Source organism: Rhinoraja longicauda, chromosome 10 (assembly GCF_053455715.1).
Source record: "Rhinoraja longicauda isolate Sanriku21f chromosome 10, sRhiLon1.1, whole genome shotgun sequence".
Classification (NCBI taxonomy): Eukaryota; Metazoa; Chordata; class Chondrichthyes; order Rajiformes; family Arhynchobatidae; genus Rhinoraja; species Rhinoraja longicauda.
The window spans coordinates 10,601,295-10,620,996 of record NC_135962.1 but is presented as its reverse complement, the minus strand read 5'-3'; the positions used below and the strand labels follow the sequence as shown (position 1 = coordinate 10,620,996).

The 19,702-nt window shown below is 42.4% G+C and overlaps 1 protein-coding gene across 1 annotated transcript in view; it reads right to left on the bottom strand.

Moving 5' to 3' along the window:
• Nucleotides 1-19,702, bottom strand: part of LOC144597726 (stAR-related lipid transfer protein 9-like) — a 172,341-nt gene that overhangs the window by 58,272 nt on the left and 94,367 nt on the right. Inside the window, exons 13-17 of the mRNA XM_078407258.1 lie at nucleotides 11,217-11,408; nucleotides 10,334-10,431; nucleotides 8,122-8,199; nucleotides 4,997-5,077; nucleotides 2,509-2,688 (exon numbers count right to left, since the gene is read on the bottom strand). Coding sequence (XP_078263384.1) covers nucleotides 2,509-2,688; nucleotides 4,997-5,077; nucleotides 8,122-8,199; nucleotides 10,334-10,431; nucleotides 11,217-11,408 — 629 coding nt within the window. The remainder of the gene's footprint in view (nucleotides 1-2,508; nucleotides 2,689-4,996; nucleotides 5,078-8,121; nucleotides 8,200-10,333; nucleotides 10,432-11,216; nucleotides 11,409-19,702) is intronic.

Below are 19,702 nucleotides of genomic sequence, written 5' to 3'. Positions count from 1 at the left end.
AGCTAGATAGAGCTCTTAAGGATAGCGGAGTCAGGGGGTATGGGGAGAAGGCAGGAACGGGATACTGATTGAGAATGATCAGCCATGATCACATTGAATGGCGGTGCTGGCTCAAAGGGCCGAATGGCCTCCTCCTGCACCTATTGCCTATAACATGAACTCAGTGTCCCTCTTTCCGCAGGTGCTGTGGCCCTGCTGGTCATTTCCAACATTCTAGTCCAGATCACCAGCAACTGCTGTGCTCTGCAACTTGCAGTTCCAACATGTTGTTTCCCTCCTCTACCAGCACTCACCTATTAGTTATACTCCTTCAAACTGATCAGCTATGATTAACCGGCTCTCTTCGACAACAACAAAAACAATTGCATCACTTGGACAACCTGGCTCTCCGCCCTCCCAGATATTCCTTCTGCCTCCTCCATTCCACTCTGCAACTTAAAACATGCTCCTTTTTGCACTTCTCCAGTTGCAAAGGCAAGTTTTTTTTAAATGGTGAATAATCATATTTTCCTTACAATTTCTATAACATCTGACCTCTCCCTGACACAGCCTCATCTCCATCACAGCCTTGTTTATTGACTTGAAACATTAACTATTTTCTCTCTACAGATGTTGCCCGACCCACAGAGTGTTTCCAGTGTTATCTATTCCTATCAAATAGAAATTGATATATACATTTAATGGGAAATGTATTACTTAATCCATTATTTTTAGACTTCTAATGACCCTGAAAACAACCAATGAATATTTATCACAGCAAACTTTAATTTAACAAGCATAATATATGGTAGGACAATTGATCATCCTTACTTACAGCTCAGCAGATCCAATAGAATAGAAAGTCAAAAAAAGCAAGAGAAAAAGAAAGATAATTCAAAGAAGAAAATACATGGTGAATAATACATATGATCATAAATTTATTGATTTATACTTCTATAACTTCTGACCTCATCCCCTTTGTGGTCTTGCTTCCATCCCATGCACCAATATGATCATTGTTCTTCTGAGCCGCTAAATTTTATTTCCTTGAAAATTTCAAATCGAAGCTCATCACAAGATCTCCTATTCTAACTCATCATTCCCACAAACTTATATCTAGCTCAATCTCACTTTATAAAATAAAAATAAATTAGAATGGGACAATCTTCAATTTGCAGGTCTATTAATAATGGACTGAAATTTCAAAGAATTTCCCCAAAACATGCTTATTTGAGGCATTAATATTGAAGAATTCATGGATGTTGATGTATTTTCATTTCAATATAAACTGCATTTCGAACATCACCACCGGGACATTAGTCCTCATCATTGTCAGGATTATTAAAGAAAACGTATATTAAAATCTGCTTAAATATTAATCCTGGTTAACATTGTAATGGGCAGACTGCAAAGGAATAATGTCAATCGAATGATAAAATGTTCATTATTAAAATGCAAAAATATTGACAGTTTACATCATGAGGTACTTCTAAGAGTCAGAACTAAACACACAGCAAAGAGTTAACTTGCATGTCCCACAGAGACACAAAAAGCTACAGATTCTGGAATCAGGAGCAAAAAAACAGTAGCTGGAAGGAGTCAGTGGGTTAGGTAGAATCTATGGAGGGAAATGGATAGTCAAAGTTTTGAGTTGGGACTCATCATCTGGGTTGAAAGTGTAGGGGGGAGAGAGATAGTACAAAGGGGGGGGGAGTGGTGGGACAAGATTTGGCAAGTGATAAGTGGAATCTAGCTTAGGTGGGGTTGATTGGCAGATGGTGGCGGAGGGAAAGGTATTGATAGTGACGGAAACAGATGATCGGAGGAGGCAACAAAGGGATGCAGATGATGGAATCTGATAGACAAGGGAATGTATGGAACCCAATAAGGGAGATAGAGAGGACAGATGAGAAAAGTGGGAGGAATGTCTGAACAATGAACAGATGGATTAGCAAGGGATGGGAAAGAAAGAGGGTGATGGGGAAAATAGAGGAAGGGTGTGTGGAAAATAGGGGAAGGGTGTGTGGAAAATAGGGTGTGAGTGAGAGCACCTTGGTACATTAGGAGAGAAAAGGGTACGGAAATCTGTTACCTGAAATCGGAAAATTCAGTGTTAATGCCCTAACGTTGGCGATTACCTAGGAGGAATATGAGGTGCAGTTCCCTAATATGTTTTGACATCACCCTGGCAGTAGAGAAGGCCGAGCGAGGATAGACAGATCGGGTGTGGATAACAGAGGCACAGGTGCTCAGCAAAGCAGTCACCTAGTGTGCACTTGATCTCACCAATGCAGACGAGGCCACATCGAGGAACACCAAATATAACACACAAGGTCAGTGGAGGTGCATGCAAACCTGTGGATATTCAGGAGCCACATGCAAACTTGTTTTTTTGCTGCATGTCCCAATGTGCGTTTTACACTTGCCTAAGCTTGAGAGGTCTAAATGAGTAAAGGAAATTGTTATCCTGACACTAAATACATTTTGAAAATGGAAGTGAAATACATTTAATCAATCCAAAATTCTTACCCTGAGATAATAAAGAGAAACGCCTGTACTTAATATATCCTCATCCACTGATATTAAATGAGGTAACTGCGAGGCAACAATTACTCCTGTTTTCCCTCTGTTAATGTCCACGTAATATTCCTCCATGATTGCTTTTGTGTCTTTCCATCTGTCTGTCCAATCTTTGGTAAGCTGGTCCACCTAAGAGAAATTACAGTAATATCTAGTGTCAGATTTTAATGTGACAAATAAATCATGGCAATAAAGTTTTGTGAGGTATGAGCTAATATATCTGAGGAGGGTGAACAAGCTGAACAGTTTAGCATTTTCTGTTTTTGTTATGGAAAACGTTCTTGTGCAACGGCTGGAGATGTTAAACCTGCATCTTTTGCATCTTCCCTTCTTGCTATCTAATCATCCAAAGCAGAGGAAGCAGTAATTCATTTGTACTTCTGATCCAATGCTCAAAACGTGGTTTCCCCAACACTGCAGAAACTGAATACAGATTGGGTGACCACTCCATCCTTGCCCAGTCCACAAGTGCAACCCTGAGCTTCCAGAATGTCATTTTAATTCATTGTCCCTCTCTGATCCTGACCTTCCTCCAACTTTGATGTGTACCCCATCACAGTCATTTCACCTGCATTTTTTGTTCTCTCACTGTCGCCAACCATTCCATTGCTTTCCACTGTTCTAGTTTTTGTTTTTTCTGTAGTTTCTTTGCAGCAGTAACACTAATGGTGGCATGGTGGAACAGCGGTAGAGTTGCTGCCTTACAGCGAATGCAGCGCCGGAGACTCAGGTTCGATCCTGACTATGGACGCCATCTGTACGGAGTTTGTACGTTCTCCCCGTGACCTGCGTGGGTTTTCTCCGAGATCTTCGGTTTCCCGTCACACTCCAAAGACGTACAGGTATGTAAGTTAATTGACTGGGTAAATGTTTTTTTTAAATTGTCCCTAGTGTGTGTAGGATAGTGTTAAAGTGCGGGGGTCGCTGGGCGGCGCGGACTCGGTGGGCCGAAGGGCCTGTTTCCGCGCTGTATCTCTAAAATCTAAATCTAATGCTATAACACTATAACACATGTTATTTTTGTTCTTTGCACCACCAGTTTTACTTGTGTCTGATTTGATTGTATCGTGCATTGTATGATTGGACTGGATAGCACGCAAAGTTTTTCCTGTATCTTGGTACATGTGACAATTATAACCCAACATCAAAGATTTTTGACCTAAAAGATTAATTTTGCTTCCCATCCCATTGCTAATACCCGATCTGCTAAATACTTCTAGCATTCCTGGTTTTCATAAGGGAATATTAAAGACAAACAAGTGTGGTGAACCATTGGAAGGCTGTCAAAGGAGACAACGGGATATAGATCCCTTACAAATATAGGTGGAGAAATGGCAGATGCAGTTTAATCCGAGCAAGGGCAAAGTGTTGCACTTTGGTAAATCAAATGTAAGAGGAAGGTATACAATTAATGGCAAGGCCCATAACAGCATTGATGTACAGAGAGATCTTGGGCTCCAGCTCCACAGCTCCCTGTAAGTTGCAACACAAATAGATAAAATGCTTTAGAAGACGTATGGTATGCTTGCCTTCATAGATTGGGCCATTGAGTATAGAAGTCATGCTACACCTTTATAGGACTTTGGTTAGGCCGTGTATGGAGTATTGTGTACAGTTCCAGTCATCCCACTGCAGGAAGGATGTGTAGGCTTTGGAGAGGGTGCAGACGAATTTACCAAAATGCTGCCTGGATTAGAAGGTATTAGCGACAAGGAATAAATTGAACAGACTGGGATTGTTTTCTATGGAATTCCGGAAGTTGAGGGCAGACCTGATGGAAATATATAAAAGTATGACAAGTCATAGATAATCAGAACCTTTCTGCTGGTTCTGGAGGGCACAGGTAAAAAGGTCAGGGAGGAGTTTAAAGGAGATTTTTTTTTTTTAGATTTAGATTCTACAGCGCGGAAACAGGCCCTTTCGGCCCACCAAGTCCGCGCCGCCCAGCAATCCCCGCACATTAACACTATCCTACACACACCAGGAACAATTTTTATATTTTACCCAGTCAATTAACCTACAAACCTGCACGTCTTTGGAGTGTGGGAGGAAACCGAAGATCTCGGAGAAAACCCACGCAGGTCACGGGGAGAACGTACAAACTCCATACAGATGGCGCCCGTAGTCAGGATCGAACCTGAGTCTCCGGCGCTGCATTCGCTGTAAGGCAGCAACTCTACCGCTGTGCCACCGTGCCGATGTGGCAAGGTTAGTTTATGTTCACAGAGAGAGGGGTGTGCCGAGAATGTACTGCCGGGGTGTGGTGAATGTATTTAGGGGGCTTTTAGAAAGGCACAGGAATGGACGGGTATAGATCCTGTGCAGGCAGAAGAGGTTAGTTTAACTTGGTTCATGTTCAGCACAGAGTTTGTGGACTAAGGAGCCTGTCCTATGCTGTATTGTTCTATGTTCTATAATGTGTAAATACATAACCAACCTTCAGTTCATTTTGAAGTAGTAGATCTGTCAGGTTTCCATCTTTCTCATCATTTTCATCACTTAAAGGACTCAAGTTTCTCTGCAAAACACGTCAATGAAGCCCAACATAAGCAATTCATTTTCCTTTGGTGCAAAAATGATGGCTGAATACGTGTTCGATGAAGATTATAGTGGTTGGACACTGATACAAGAGCGACAGAGAATCCTCACAGCTATCACAAATGAATCTTGAAGTCTTCAGATTGGATTCAGCTCAGCAGTAATACACGCTCCCCCTTTGACAGCCCAGCTCTCTAGACCTCCTCCATCACATGCACTCAATCTAGGTTGTTAGTTCACTTGGTGGTTTGGATTGATGGAGGTGCCATCTGAGAGTGCCAGTCAGCATGAATACTGGCAAGCCACTGGACTAAGGAGGGCAAAATATTTCCCCAAGCCCGTAGTTATCCTACACTATCCCAATGCCAGTAGGAAACTCCCGGTGAGTGCCTTGGTAGAGCCATCCAAGAGAGGACCCGGCAGTGGGCGGTCGGGAGCAAGGCACGAGTGTTGGCAGTCGGCGGAGAACAGGCTGTGTGAGTGCCCACTGTCGGTCGAGGACACGACGCCGAGAACAAAGAGGGTTCCGGCGTGGGGGGAGAGAAGGCGAGGGCCTGCTGAGAACGAAAAGGGACCATCCAGGCTATGATGAATACTTTCGTGACTTTGACTCAGCATCCTATACAAGGCGACTGTTTGCATACTTTATGTGCATTGTAAGCAAAACAAAGAATTTAACTGTACATGTGAAAATAAAGTATCATCAAAATATCATCATCGAACAAATCACCAAAAGATACTAACTGGTCATTTATGGGGTCAGCTGGTTCTCACATTTGCCTACAACGTAACCAAACTTTCTATAATCCCACTGACCGCAGCTCTTCGAAGGATGTGATATTGTTTTATAAATACCAGTTTGTTTGTTTTTTAACCCATGATTCTGGTTTTTATACAGTGCAGTTCAACATTTGAGAGGAAGATCAGAAAGCACCCCAGAGTTGACGGTTATTGACAACAGTGCGGCTGGTTGATCATGACCCCCTGCTATGGTAGAGAAACAGAGCTGGGCTTTGAATGCCATTTGAATGCCAAAGCTGTGCTTTGAATCCCTCCCTCCAGTGGTCACTTACAAGAATCAACCCATTCAAAAGACCAAACTTGCCGAGTTACATTGCTGCTAAGTTCACAAAGGTTTTACAACTTTTTGATTATTAAAGGCGTAAGGGCATAAAAGGTTACAGGGAGAAGGCAGGAGAATGGGTTTGAGAGAGAAATATAGACCACCAATGATCAAATGGCAGAGCAGACTATGGTCTAACATACAATGCCCTCCATAATGTTTGGGACAAAGACCCATCATTTGGTTATTTGCCTCTGTACTCTACAATTTGAGATTTGTAACAGAGAAAAATAACATGTGGTTAAAGTGCACATTGTCAGATTTTAATAAAGGCCATTTTGATACATTTTGGTTTCACCATGTAGAAATTACAGCAGTGTTTATATATAGTCCCCCCATTTCAGGGCACCATAATGTTTTGGACACAGCAGCGTCATGTAAATAAAAAGAGTCATGTTTATTATTTTGTTGCATATCCTTTGCATGCAATGACTCCTTGAAGTCTATAATTCATGGACATCACCAGTTGCTGGGTGTCTTCTCTGTTGATGCTCTGCCAGGCCTGTATTGCAGCCATCTTTAACTTATGCTTGTTGGGGGCTGGTCCCTCAGTTTTCTTCTCAGCATATAAAAGGCATGTTCAGATCGGGCGATCGACTTGGCCACTCAAGAATTTACCATTTTTTAGCTTTGAAAAACTCCTTTGTTGCTTTAGCAGTATGTTTGGGATCATTGTCTTGCTGTAGAATGAACTGCCGGCAAATGGGTTTTGAGGCATTTGTTTGAACTTGAGCAGATAGAATGTGTCTATAGACTTCAGAATTAATTATGTTACTACCATCGGCAGTTGTATCATCAATGAAGATAAGTGAGCCAGTACCTTCAGCAGCCATACATGCCCAGGCCATAACACCCCCACCACCGTGTTTCACAGATGAGGTGGTATGCTTTGGATCTTGGGCAGTTCACTTCTCTCCTCCATACTTTGCTCTTGCCATCACTTTGATATAAGTTCATCTTCATCTCATCTCTCATCGTTGTAGCTAATAGCCCCAATCCAGGCATCAATCTGGTAAACCTCCACTACACCCTTGCCAAAGCCTCCACATCCTTCCTGTAATGGGTTTAATATCTTAAAAACATAGGGACAGAGTAACCCAAGGAGCACCTCAAGCCTGCTCCATCATTCTGTAAGATCATTGCTGATTCTCAACCTCAACTCCACCGGATTAGTGAATTCCTCATTTCCTGAACGTGCTCAAAGAATTATCTCTCTGAGCCTTGAATATTGCAAACCACAGAACAACTGTAGCCGTTTTGGATAGAAAATTCCAAAGATCAACATTCTCCGGATAAATTATTTTATCACCAAATAATTAATACACTTCAGTAAATTTTAATTAAACTGAGGACCAGATAATAGAGTCATAGAGTGATACTGTGTGGAAACAGGCCCTTCGGCCCAACTTGCCCACACCGGCCTATATGTCGCAGCTACACTAATCCTACCTGCCTGCGTTTGGTCCATATCCCTCCAAACCTATCTAACTGTTTCTTATTTCACAAAATGCTGGAGTAACTCAGTAGGTCAGGCAGCATCTCAGGAGAGAAGGAATGGGTGACGTTTCGGGTCGAGACCCTTCTTCAGACTAACTGTTTCTTATATGTTGGGATAGTCCCTGCCTCAACAACCTCCCCTGGCAGCTTGTTCCATACACCCACCACTCGGTGTGAAAAGGTTACACCTCAGATTCCTATTAAATCTTTTCCCCTTCGCCTTAAACCTTTGTCCCCTGGTCCTTGATTCACCTACTCTGGGCAAGAGGCTCTGTGCTTCTACCCGATCTGTTCCTCTCATTTTATAATGCCCAACATAATTCTTAGTTTATTTAATCATTGATTTTTTTAATGGTTTTAAGGAATTTATTTTTTATTTTTCTAGCAGAGAAAGCACAACTTACCAAACCAAAACTCATCAGCATTGCTTTTAATCTGTTGATTTCCTCCCGCAGTTCGCGAATCAGCTTTACATTAGCATCCTGAAAGAGATACAAACCTTTATAAGATGCTGAAATGACATCTGGGGCAATGACATCTTACACACACTATATTAAATTTTGAGATACATTGAAAATCAAAAAGACCTGTGGATTCTAGAAATGTGAAAGATAACAAAAGAAAATATGAGAAAATTTCAGAAGTTGAGCCAGCTCTTCAACCAGAAGCGTTAACTCAGTTACTCTTTTCACAGGTGCTGCCTGACCCACTGAGTGCTTTCAGAATTTTCTGTTCTCTTATAAAATTTGAGATATGTCAATTTAGAGAGTCAGCCATACAGCATGGAAACACAACCTTCGGCCCAACTTGTTCATGCAGATTATGGTGCCATCTAAACTAGTCCCATGGGCGTTCATTTCGCCCGTATCCCTCTAAACCTTTCCTTACCATGTGCCTGTCCAAACGCATTTTAAATGTTGTTATTATACCTGCTTTAACTACTTCCTTTGGCCACTCGCTCCATATACCCACCATCCTTTGTTTGATAAAGTTGCCCCTCTATTGTCTTTCCCCTCTCACCTTAATTCTATGCTCTCTGGATATTGATTTCCCTACCCTAAGAAAAAGATGATGTGTATCCACCCTATTTTTTCCCCTCATGATTTTGCACACCTCGATAAGATCACAACAGATTTGACTTATTATTTTAAACATTTCTCTTTATAAACAGCCGCACAGAATGCCATTTAATCAATGTTATTACAACCCGACATCCCAGATATTAATTATTCTACAAAACCCATGCTATATAAACTCTCTGATGATAATTCACAAGAGCATTAGTAAACAAAATTTGACACCAAGCCAAGTAAGGCAACATTCGTGCAGATTATCAAAACTTTAGTCAAAGTGATTTGCAGGAATGTTTTCAGGGGGGGAAATGCAAGAAGGGAATTCCTGGACTTCTGGTCTTGGCGTCTGAACAAACAACTGCCAGTGGAGGAGCAATTAAATTTTGGGCTGATCATAACAACTTAACTGAAGCTACCTCGGAGCTTGTAGTCACCACAGTGAATAGGAGGGGCACAATCACAGCAGAAATTAGCAAAATTGCTGAAATGTCAATGTCAAATTCTTTTTGTCACAAATCATTGAGGCGTGGTGTTATTATTCTGTTAAAGACTAAAGCTTGGTCAAAGTGATGCGTTTTAAGGAATATCTTAAGGAAGAGGAAATAAGAATTCCGAGGCTTGGACTTTATTTAATCATTAAACAGCAGATGATTGTTAGTTAAAATGACAGATTTTCTTCATCCTAATCATAGATCATGAGAGATAGGAGTAGAATTAGGCCATTCATCTCTTTGTGTCTATCTTCAGAAAAAGTTGCTCCTCAGGTTCCTATTGTCTTTCTCCTCTCACCTATGCCCTCTTAAATCTATGCCCTCTAGTTCTTGATCCTTCTACCCTGGAAAAAAGACTGTGTGCATTCACACTAGCTTGGCCCCTCAGTCCTCCAGAAGAATAAAAGGCTAATTAAGGCCAATTATAAAATTCTAACAGGCCAGTTCAGACCATGCAGAAAGGATGTTTCCGATGATGGTGGAGTCCAAAACCCAGGTTACATCCCATGTCTGAAGAAGGTTCTCGACCCGAAACATCACCCATTACTTCTCATCACAGATGCTGCCTGTCCCGCTGAGTTACTCCAGCATTTTGTATCTAACTCACATCCCATAAGGCCATTTAGAACTATAGTGAGGGGAAACTTCTGCCAGAAGGTGGGGAACCCATGGAATGCTCTACCACAACAGTTGAGGCCAAAGCATTAAATACATTCAAGTAGTTGTCAGAGATACACAAATAGCTAAAGAGATCCAGGGAGAAAGCAGGTAGAGTTTGATCAGCCTCGGTCATGTTGGGTGACAAGGTGGGCTCCAATGGCTGATTTGCTTACTCCTTATTTCCACATTTCTAAGCATGATCATGGAATGGAAATGTGCCTGACCATTTTCTCTAACTCAAATCATGTCAGTAGCTCATGGCGTTTCCTTCCTGCTTTGCCAAGCTCAGCTCCTCACAAATTAACAATTAAGCCAGAGACTCATCAAGCTGTTACCACTTTAAATAAAATCATATTAAAAGCACTCATTCTGGATGCCAGCTGCTTTCCCACCTCATTCACATGCGGTTTATTGAGGATATTCTTGGCATGTGCTGCATATCTTAAGGTGCTGATGGTTTCAGTATAACTGGTGCTTGCAGGTGAGATTGCTGTAATAACAAAAACGAAGGTTAGAATGAGCATATTAATCAAGAAAAACCATAGGGCTGCAACTTAACAGTAAAAAATAATTTGACATTATGTCATTCTGAATCCAAGGATAGACTGGGTAAATGGATAAGAACTATTAAAAGGCCAGGAGAAGTGCTAGGAACGGAGAGGTCACTTTGAACATTAGGATGCACTTAGAGAGAGAAGGGTCTCGACCCGAAACGTGGAGAGTGCAGAGAGTGCCCAATAAAAATTGTTCCAAGAGCAAGCATTGACCCGATGTACCAAATAACCTCAGTCATAAAGAGATACAGCAGAAACAGTTTTAGTTTAGTTTAGTTTGGTTTAGTTTAGAGATACAGCGTGGAAACAGTCCCTTCAGCTCACCAACACCCCACTGACCAGCGATCACTAGTTCTGCCCAAGCAAAATATGAGGTGCTGTTCCACCAATTCACTCTGACAGTTGTGGAAGCCCAGGACAAAGAGGTCAGTATAGAGCAAACCTAAGCAGGCACAGAGAGAATGTACAAACTCTGTACAGATAGCACCCGTAGTCAGGATCAAACCCGGGTCACTGGCGCTGTAAGGCAAAAACTCTACCGGTGCGCCACTGTAAGCCACTTGCACAGTGTTTCAAAAACAAAAATCCTTCAAGTCCTCATCAATGTACAAATAAAAAGATTTTCTAATGACAAATTTCTGAAAAGTGTGTATATATTTATGCATTCGAATCATGTGAAGGAAAAAAATCAATAGCCTTGAGTAAAGGTTATGCTACTTACTTGCAATCATGATGGTTTTCGAGTTCCCTCCAAGGCTGTCCTTGAGAAGCCAGGTAAGGACAGAGTCGCGGTAGGGAACATAATACTGGCGCCTGCAGTTTCCTGAAGATGCACTGGAATGGCTTCCACTATCTCCGTCACTCATTACAGTATTTATACTCTGACAGCTGCTGGATATCTGCGAATTTTGTGCTGCACAATTCAAAACAAAACACGTCACAATAAACTTCAATCAGATTCTGTTATGTTAACTTGCTCAATAGACATTATGTCACATTCTAAACCACTCTGCCTCATATTATGCATTACTTTTGGAAATGTAGTGACCTTTAACACAGTAAAAGGTTTGGATCTCTTAGCTTTTCACTTTCACAGAACATGACATTGTCACTTGGAGACAAAGAAACTCCACTGATATGCATTCATCAACGTAACGGCAGGAACCCAACAGTCAATTTGCTCACTAGCAATAATGTGATAATTTGCAGATGACATAGCTCTCCTTTCACACACACAGATGCAAATGCAGGAGAAGACGGACAGACTCTCACAAGCTGCAGCAAAACTTGGTCTTACACCCAATACAACAAAGACACAGGTGATGAAGCTCCACTCCAAAACCAGCAACCCTATCCTCATGCACAGCACTGCCCTAGAGGAGGTAAAACATTCACATACCTAGGCAGTGTTGTGGACACCACCGGAGGGGCAGATGCAGACATAAAAAGCAGAATCAATAAGGCTAGGAAGATTTGGAGCTCAAAACACATCCCATTCAACACCAAAAGATGCATCTTTAACTCAAATGTGAAGCAGGTGATGCTGTATGGACCAGAGACATGGAAAACACCAAAACACACAACAAATAGGCTGCAAACATTCATTAACACCTGCCTCAGGAGAATACTAAACATCTGGTGGAGAGACAAGGTAAGCAATGTGGACATGTGGAAAATAACAAGCCAGGATCCCATTGACTTACAAAGTCGAAGGAGAAAATGGAGTTGGATTGGACACACCCTCAGAAAACCTGCCACAAACATCACCCGGCAAGCCCTGAAATGGAACCCCCAAGGAAAAAGGAAAAGAGGTCGCCCCAGGAACAGCTGGAGAAGAGGTGTCCAGGCAGAAATGTCTGGGAGTGGGCTCAACTGGGGAGATCTCGAAAGAACCGCCAAGAACCGAATGAGGTGGAGGACATTTGTCAATGGCCTATGCTCCCTAGAGGAGCAAACGGCTTAAGAAGAAGAAGAATAATGTGATAATGACCAGCTAATTAATACTGAAGGAGAATTATGGGCAACTAGCACACAAGAGGAGCCGAGGCTAGTTTAGATCAGCCTTGATCAAATAGGCAGCTTTGAGGGGTTTAGTCGTCTATTCCTGATCCTATTTTCTGGAGTTCTTGTGGGTGATACTGAGTGAGGAAGAAATCCAAAAACCTCCAAATGATAGAAATCTGAAATATATAGCAATGCTGGTAAAATCAGCAGGTCAGGCAGCGTCTGAGGAGAGAGAAACAGTTTGTAACTCAGGACTGAGGTAGCCTTCATCAGATGTGAGAGAAAAGTTAGTCAAGGTGGAGGAAGACAATGGAACAAAGAAAACCGGTGAAATAATGGTTAAGATAAGATGAAGCTTCTTTGTCTGTGTCATGAGTTGATAACATTGTATAATATTGTACAATCTGTGAAATGTTGTATAGTCTGACTATGAGCATGAAAAAAGGATGGCGTACAAAACTGGCCAGTTCTCCAACAAGCAGATGGAAATTGTAAATTCAATTTCAAGTCCTGCAGGTTGCAACATGCACAAAAAGACGAGGTGTTCCACTGTTCCATTCCTGCCCGCTCCATCAGAGGATGGATGTTAATGCGTGCAGACTGCACCAGAGTTCCTAAGCAGTTGAACTACTTATACCACCAATTACTCCCAACAGGATTATAAACAAGCAGACACTGATGACTGGGTGCTGCAGGTCAGTGGTAGTCACATTTTCTTTTTCAAAAGGGAAGTGCCATGACCCAGTTCAATGTCTTTTCAGACTATGTCGTGGAACATGAGATCACGTGAGTTGATTCAATTTTGAAATGATGCCTTTAAAACATAAAATTAAAATTAAATCCATCAAAGGGTGTATATTTAATAAACTGTCATTAAGTGAAATGATCTCAGATCATTTTTTTAAATTAATGTTGATTTTCAGGTATTTACAATGTGGTACAAAAAGCTCTGAAGGCATTATCTTCAAAATAATGATAGGAAAGAAAATAGAAAAAGATGTGGTGTGCCTTTTATTTTGTCCACATATATAAATTATTTGTATTGTGCAGTGCAGAATGGGTGAAATTAATATCTGCTATAACATAACATAACATAACATAACAACACTTTATTGTCATTCGGCACAACACCGAACGAAATTTCAGCAGTCACAAAACACAGCAAAAAGAAAAAAACACAGGACACCCGACCCCAACACAAACATCCATCACAGTGACTCCAAAAACCCCCTCACTGTGATGGAGGCAACAAAACTTCCCCTCTCTTCCCCCCGCACCCACGGACAGGCAGCTCGACCCCTACCGAGGCAACCGACACGCACAGCCCCCGCAAGAGGATGGAAGGCCCTGCGGCCGAGCCGCCCCGGGCACCGAAACGTCCCGCGGCCGCACCGGGCGATGTTAAGTCCAGCGGCCGAGCCGCACCGGGCACCGAAACATCCCGCGGCCGAGCCGCATCGGGCACCGAAACGTCCCGCGGCCGAGCCGCGCTGGCGATGTTAAGTCCCGCAGCCGAGCCACACCGGGCACTGAAACGTCCCGCGGCCGAGCCGCACCGGGCGATGTTAAGTCCAGCGGCCGAGCCGCACCGGGCACCGAAACGTCCCGTGGCCGAGCCGCGCTGGCGATGTTAAGTCCAGCGGCCGAGCCGCACCGGGCACTGAAACGTCCCGCGGCCGCACCGGGCGATGTTAAGTCCAGCGGCCGAGCCGCACCGGGCACTGAAACGTCCCGCGGCCGAGCCGCGCTGGCGATGTTATGTCCCGCAGCCGAGCCGCGCCGGCAATGGAAGGCCCCGCAGGCGAGCTGCGCCCCGAGGAAGAGACCTAATAAAAGAAAGGTTTCCCCCACCCCACCCCACACCCACACCCACACCCCACCCCCCCACCACATATACACAGCCAAAAACAGAAACAAAAACCATCCCAACACCGACACAAACAAAAAAAAAGAAAAAAAGACAAACAGACTGCCAGAGAGCCGCAGCCGTTAGGCGCAGCCAACTCCTCCCAACTATAACGTGTGAGTTGCTCCTAAGAAACCTTGTGTTATAGAAAGCAGCAATACAAAGACAAAGGTGTTAATGGGGGCTAGCGAGTATCAGACTCGCAATAACAAAGTTATTTTTCCTGCAGGATTATCAAAAATAAATATCTTTTCAATAGCTATGTTTACTTTCATTACTGCATGCTGAAAATATCAAAAGCTCTATGTTATGTTGTTTGACAGAGTATTATTGCACAACTGAAGAACCTCCATGATTGTAGGAATGATAATGTTCTTGATAATATACCGGCATCAATCAGTCAAGCTTACAACTAATTAATGTTGGATTTTAATTTGTTACCCCTCGCATATCGAATGACTAGCTCAAAGCATTTTAAGCATGCCTTGAAATGGAGAACATTAATGTATTTGCTCAGAGCCCCATAACCCTGATGGCATTGTTATCTCAGAAGATCCTTCAAGAACTCTCCAAAAGCATCTGGACCTGGTGGTGTGTCCGATAACGTTCTCAAAACCTACAGGGACCAATGCAAGAGTTTTTTGAAACATCCTCAACCTTTCTTTACTGAGGTCTGAGGTTCCTACCTGCTTTAAAAGGGCATCAATAGTACCAGTGCCCAAGAAGAGTAAGGTGATGTGCCTCAATGACTACCGACCGGAGCAATAACGGCCGTGGTGATGAAGTGTTTTGAGAAGTTGGTTATGGCGCATATCAACTCCTACCTTAGCAAGAACCTGAACCCACTACAATTTGCCTACCACCACAATGGATCAACGGGCGATGCGATCATGCTGGCTCTCCACTCTGCCCTGGGCCATTTCGGCAATGAAAACACAAATGTTCATCAACTACAGCTCAGTTTTCAACATCATCATCCCCTCTGAAATTGTAAGAAAATAACTGCAGATGCTGGTACAAATCGAAGGTATTTATTCACAAAATGCTGGAGTAACTCAGAAGGAATGGGTGACGTTTCGGGTCGAGACCCTTCTTCAGACTGATCAGGCTGAAGAAGGGTCTCGACCCGAAACGTCACCCATTCCTTCTCTCCCAAGATGCTGCCTGACCTTCTGAGTTACTCCAGCATTTTGTGAATAAATATCCTCTGAAATTGTTATCAATCTCAGGGAATTGGGTCTCTGCTCATCCCTTTGCAACTGGATCCTCGACTTCATCATCAACAGACCACAATCGGTATGAATTGGCAACAACACTTCATCCTTGATAACCATCAGTACACTGGCACCTCAAGGCTGTGCTCAGCCCCCTGCTCTGCTTACTCTATACCCATGACAGTGTAGCCGTATACAATTCCATCTCCATCTTTAAATTCGCCAAGGCACCACAATTGTTGGATGAATTATGGGTAATCAGCCAGTCTATGGAAGGGAGAGTGATCGTGATTAGAAGGTGTCAAAACAACAACCTTGCTCTCAACATCGGCAAGACCAAGATGCTGATTGTTTTCTTTAGAAGAGCAAGGCCGAGGATCCACAAATCTGTCTTCATCGACAGGACAATGGATGCAACAACTGGGCGTGCATTTCTCTGAAGATCTGTTGTGGGCCCAACACATTGATAAAATCATAAAGAAAGCCCATCAATGCCTCTACTTCCTTAGAAGATTGAGGAGATTTGGTGCATCAACTTTCTTGGACCTCTACAGGTATACAGTAGGGAGCATAGTGATTGGTCACATCATGGCCTGCATTTGCAACTCGAATGCCCAGGAATGTAGATTACAAAAAGTATTGGACATTGCACAATCCATCACAGATCCTGACCTCCCCAACATTGAAGGTAGCTACAGGTGGCACTGCTCTCTTTTAACATAAAAACATAGAAAATAGGTGCAGGAGGAGGCCATTCGGCCCTTCGAGCCACCACCGCCATTCATTGTGATCATGGCTGATCATCCACAGTCAGTAATCCGTGCTTGCCTTCTCCCCATATCCCTTGATTCCACTAGCCCCTACTCATTTCACCCCTGCAATCGGGAAGAAAGGGTAGGAGTCTAAAAAATGTGACCTACAGGATCATGAAAAGTGACTTCCCAACAAGAATCAGGCTTTTGAACACTACAAACTCCAACTAAACCATGTGCTACTATTTTGGTTGCATTAGGGACTTTGTACTTTTGTTTTGCACTAATATTGATTTTTTTAAATGTATTTAAATGTATTTAAATGTATTTGTTTATTGTGTTACGAGTCTGCGTTTATAGACCTGTAATGCTGCTACAAGTTAAAATTACATTGTTTCATTTTCAGTACATATGACAATAAAACACTCTTGACTCTCTTAAGTCTTCAAACAGTGTAACTGATAAATGGACAATGTAGCTCCCTGTTCAGTTCCACGTGCACTTTGGCAGATTTTTTTCCCCACAGGTTCAAATAACAACTCTCACTTCACATATCAATCCCTTTTTTAAAATAAATCTTGTGTAAAGATTGACTGTGTGTAAACAACATAAAAAGGTTAGCTAAAGTGGCCTATCAATTGAAAATAAACAGTGAGGAGACAGCAATTCTTTCTCTTACGAATGATTACAACTTGCATGCAGAAATATCTAATTTTAAAAATAACTTTGATTTTCACATTAGAAACCTGTGCAATCCTGATTCTGATCATCACGTGCTAAAAAATCACCAACTATTCAATATCAATCGCAATAATGGAAATTGTCTTCCAAAATAATTTTATGACTCAAACTCTAATTTTTTTTAATTTATTGAACTTTCTTTCATTTATTGTGTTATCTATGAAAATTGAAAAAAACATTTAATCAGATTCCATCGGAATTTCTTAATCGCAATGTTGACAGATTATTGGTCAGAGAGGTATTGAAGGTCAGAGAGGTGTTGAAGGTCAGAGAGGTGTTGAAGGTCAGAGAGTTGTTGAAGACTGAATTGAATACCTATTTCAAGAGTCAGCATACACCTTAAGACTGCACATTGCTCTTAAACTTTACGAGTTGAACACAGAAAAGCACAGGTGCATGCTCCATGGCCCACAATGTCTAAGAAAACCTAATCTCCTCTTCCTGCATGTGATTCACACCCCTCCAATCACTGCATGTCCACACGCCTATTATCTAAAAGCTTCTTAAATGTCACTATCATATCTGCTTCCATATACTTACCTCTCTCTGTATAAACCACTTTCCTTGCACATCTCCTTCAAATTTACACCTGCACCCTCTAGTCTTTGACATTTTCACCCTGGAGAAAAAAGTTGTGACTGTCTACACCAGGGGTGGCCAAACCGCGGCTTGTGAGCTACATGCGGCTCTTTGACCTTTAATATGCGGCTCGTGGAAATATGTTGGCTGAGCTCCTTTTTTCATCACAGTTAATATAAAAGGTAAATAAGAAAAAAATTCAAGCTTTATAATTATTTACTGGGTATGAATTGAGACCCCATTGGAATAAAACGTAAGTTTAATGTTCATGGTTAGTAAAAATATTTAAGTTCATGTCTTGCGGCTCTTTTGTTCATGTCTTGCGGCTCTCAAACATCTGAACTTTATCGTATGTGGCTCTTACATTAAGCAAGTTTGGCCACCCCTGGTCTACACTATCTATGCCTTTCATTATTTCATTAACTTTTATCATCTCCCCTCAACCTCTGATGCTCTAGAGAAAACAATCCACGTCCATCTAACCTCTGCTTATAACCCTCTCACCAAGGCAAACCTCTTCTGCACCCTCCCCAAGGCCACATCCTTCTTGTAACGGGGTGACTGATGCGAACTGCACACAATAGTGCAAATGCGGCCACATCAAAGTTTTCAAGGCTGCAACATGACATCCTGACTCTCACACTCAATGCCCTGACCAATGAAGCCAAGCATACCAAATGCCTTCTTTACCACATATCTACTTTCAGAGAATTATGGACCCCAGGAACCCTCTGCACATCGATGCTGTTGAAGGTCTTGCCATTTTACTTGCCATTGTACTTTCCTCTTACATCCAACCTTTTACAGTGCGACGCCTCACACTTGCTTGGATTAAACTTCATCTGCCAATTCTCCACCCATATTTGTATGTGATCTATATCCCGTTATCTCCTTCGGCAGCCTTCCCTGCTGTCCGCAGCTCCATCAATTTCAGTGTTGTCTGCAAACGTACTAAAGAATTAATCTACGTAATACGTCCGAGTCGTTTATGTATATAACAAATATATGTCCCAGCATAGACCTCCAGCCAGAATAACACCTTCCTTCACTACCCTCCATCTTCTATGGGAAAGCCAGTTCTGAATCCGAACTACCAAGTCACCGTGGATCCTGCACACCTTAATCTTCTGGATCAGCCGATGATGGAGGACATTTTGAAATGCCTTATTAAAATTCATGTAGGCAACAACCACTTCCCTACTCTCACCAGTCACCCTCGTCTCCTCCTCAGAAAACTCAATCAAATTACTAAACAAAACCTGCCATGGACAAAACCATGCTAAAGACTGGGGAAGATGAGACAGTTAATGGAAATGTCTTGAGGACTCCGTATTTACGGTTGAGGAAGTGCTGAACGTCCCGAGGTGTATGAAAGAAGATACATTTCCTGGGTCTGATCAGATATTTCAGAGGATATTGTGGGAAGCTAGAGAAGCAAAGCATTTGATAAAGTTCTACATGATAGGCTGCTCTGGAAGATTGAATTGTATGGGATCCAGGGAGAGCCAGCTAACTGGATAAAGAATTGCTTTCATGGATGGAAGCAGAGGGTGATGGTGGAAGGTTATTTTTTGGACTTGACTAGTGGGGTGCCTCAGGGATTGGTGCTCAATACTGTTAGTGGTTTATATTAATGATTTGGATGAGTTATGTTAAAGTTGTACAAAATTTTGGTGAAGCTGCATTTGGTATAGTGTTCAGTTTTGGTCACCCTGCTATAGGAAGGATGTTGATAAGCTGGAGCGTAGAAAATATTTATGAGGGTGTTGCCAGGACCTGATTGCCTAAGCCATAGGGAGATGTTCAGCAGGCTAGGACTTTATTCCTTGGATTGCAGAGGGTGATCTCATAGAGGTGCATAAGATCATGAGGGGAATAGGTAGAGTAAATGCACAGTTTTTACACAGAGAGGGGAATCAAGAACTCTGGGGACACAGGTTTAATGTGAGAGGTGAAACATTTGGTCGGAACCTGAAGGGCAACTTTTTCTCACAGAGGGTTGAGGGTATAT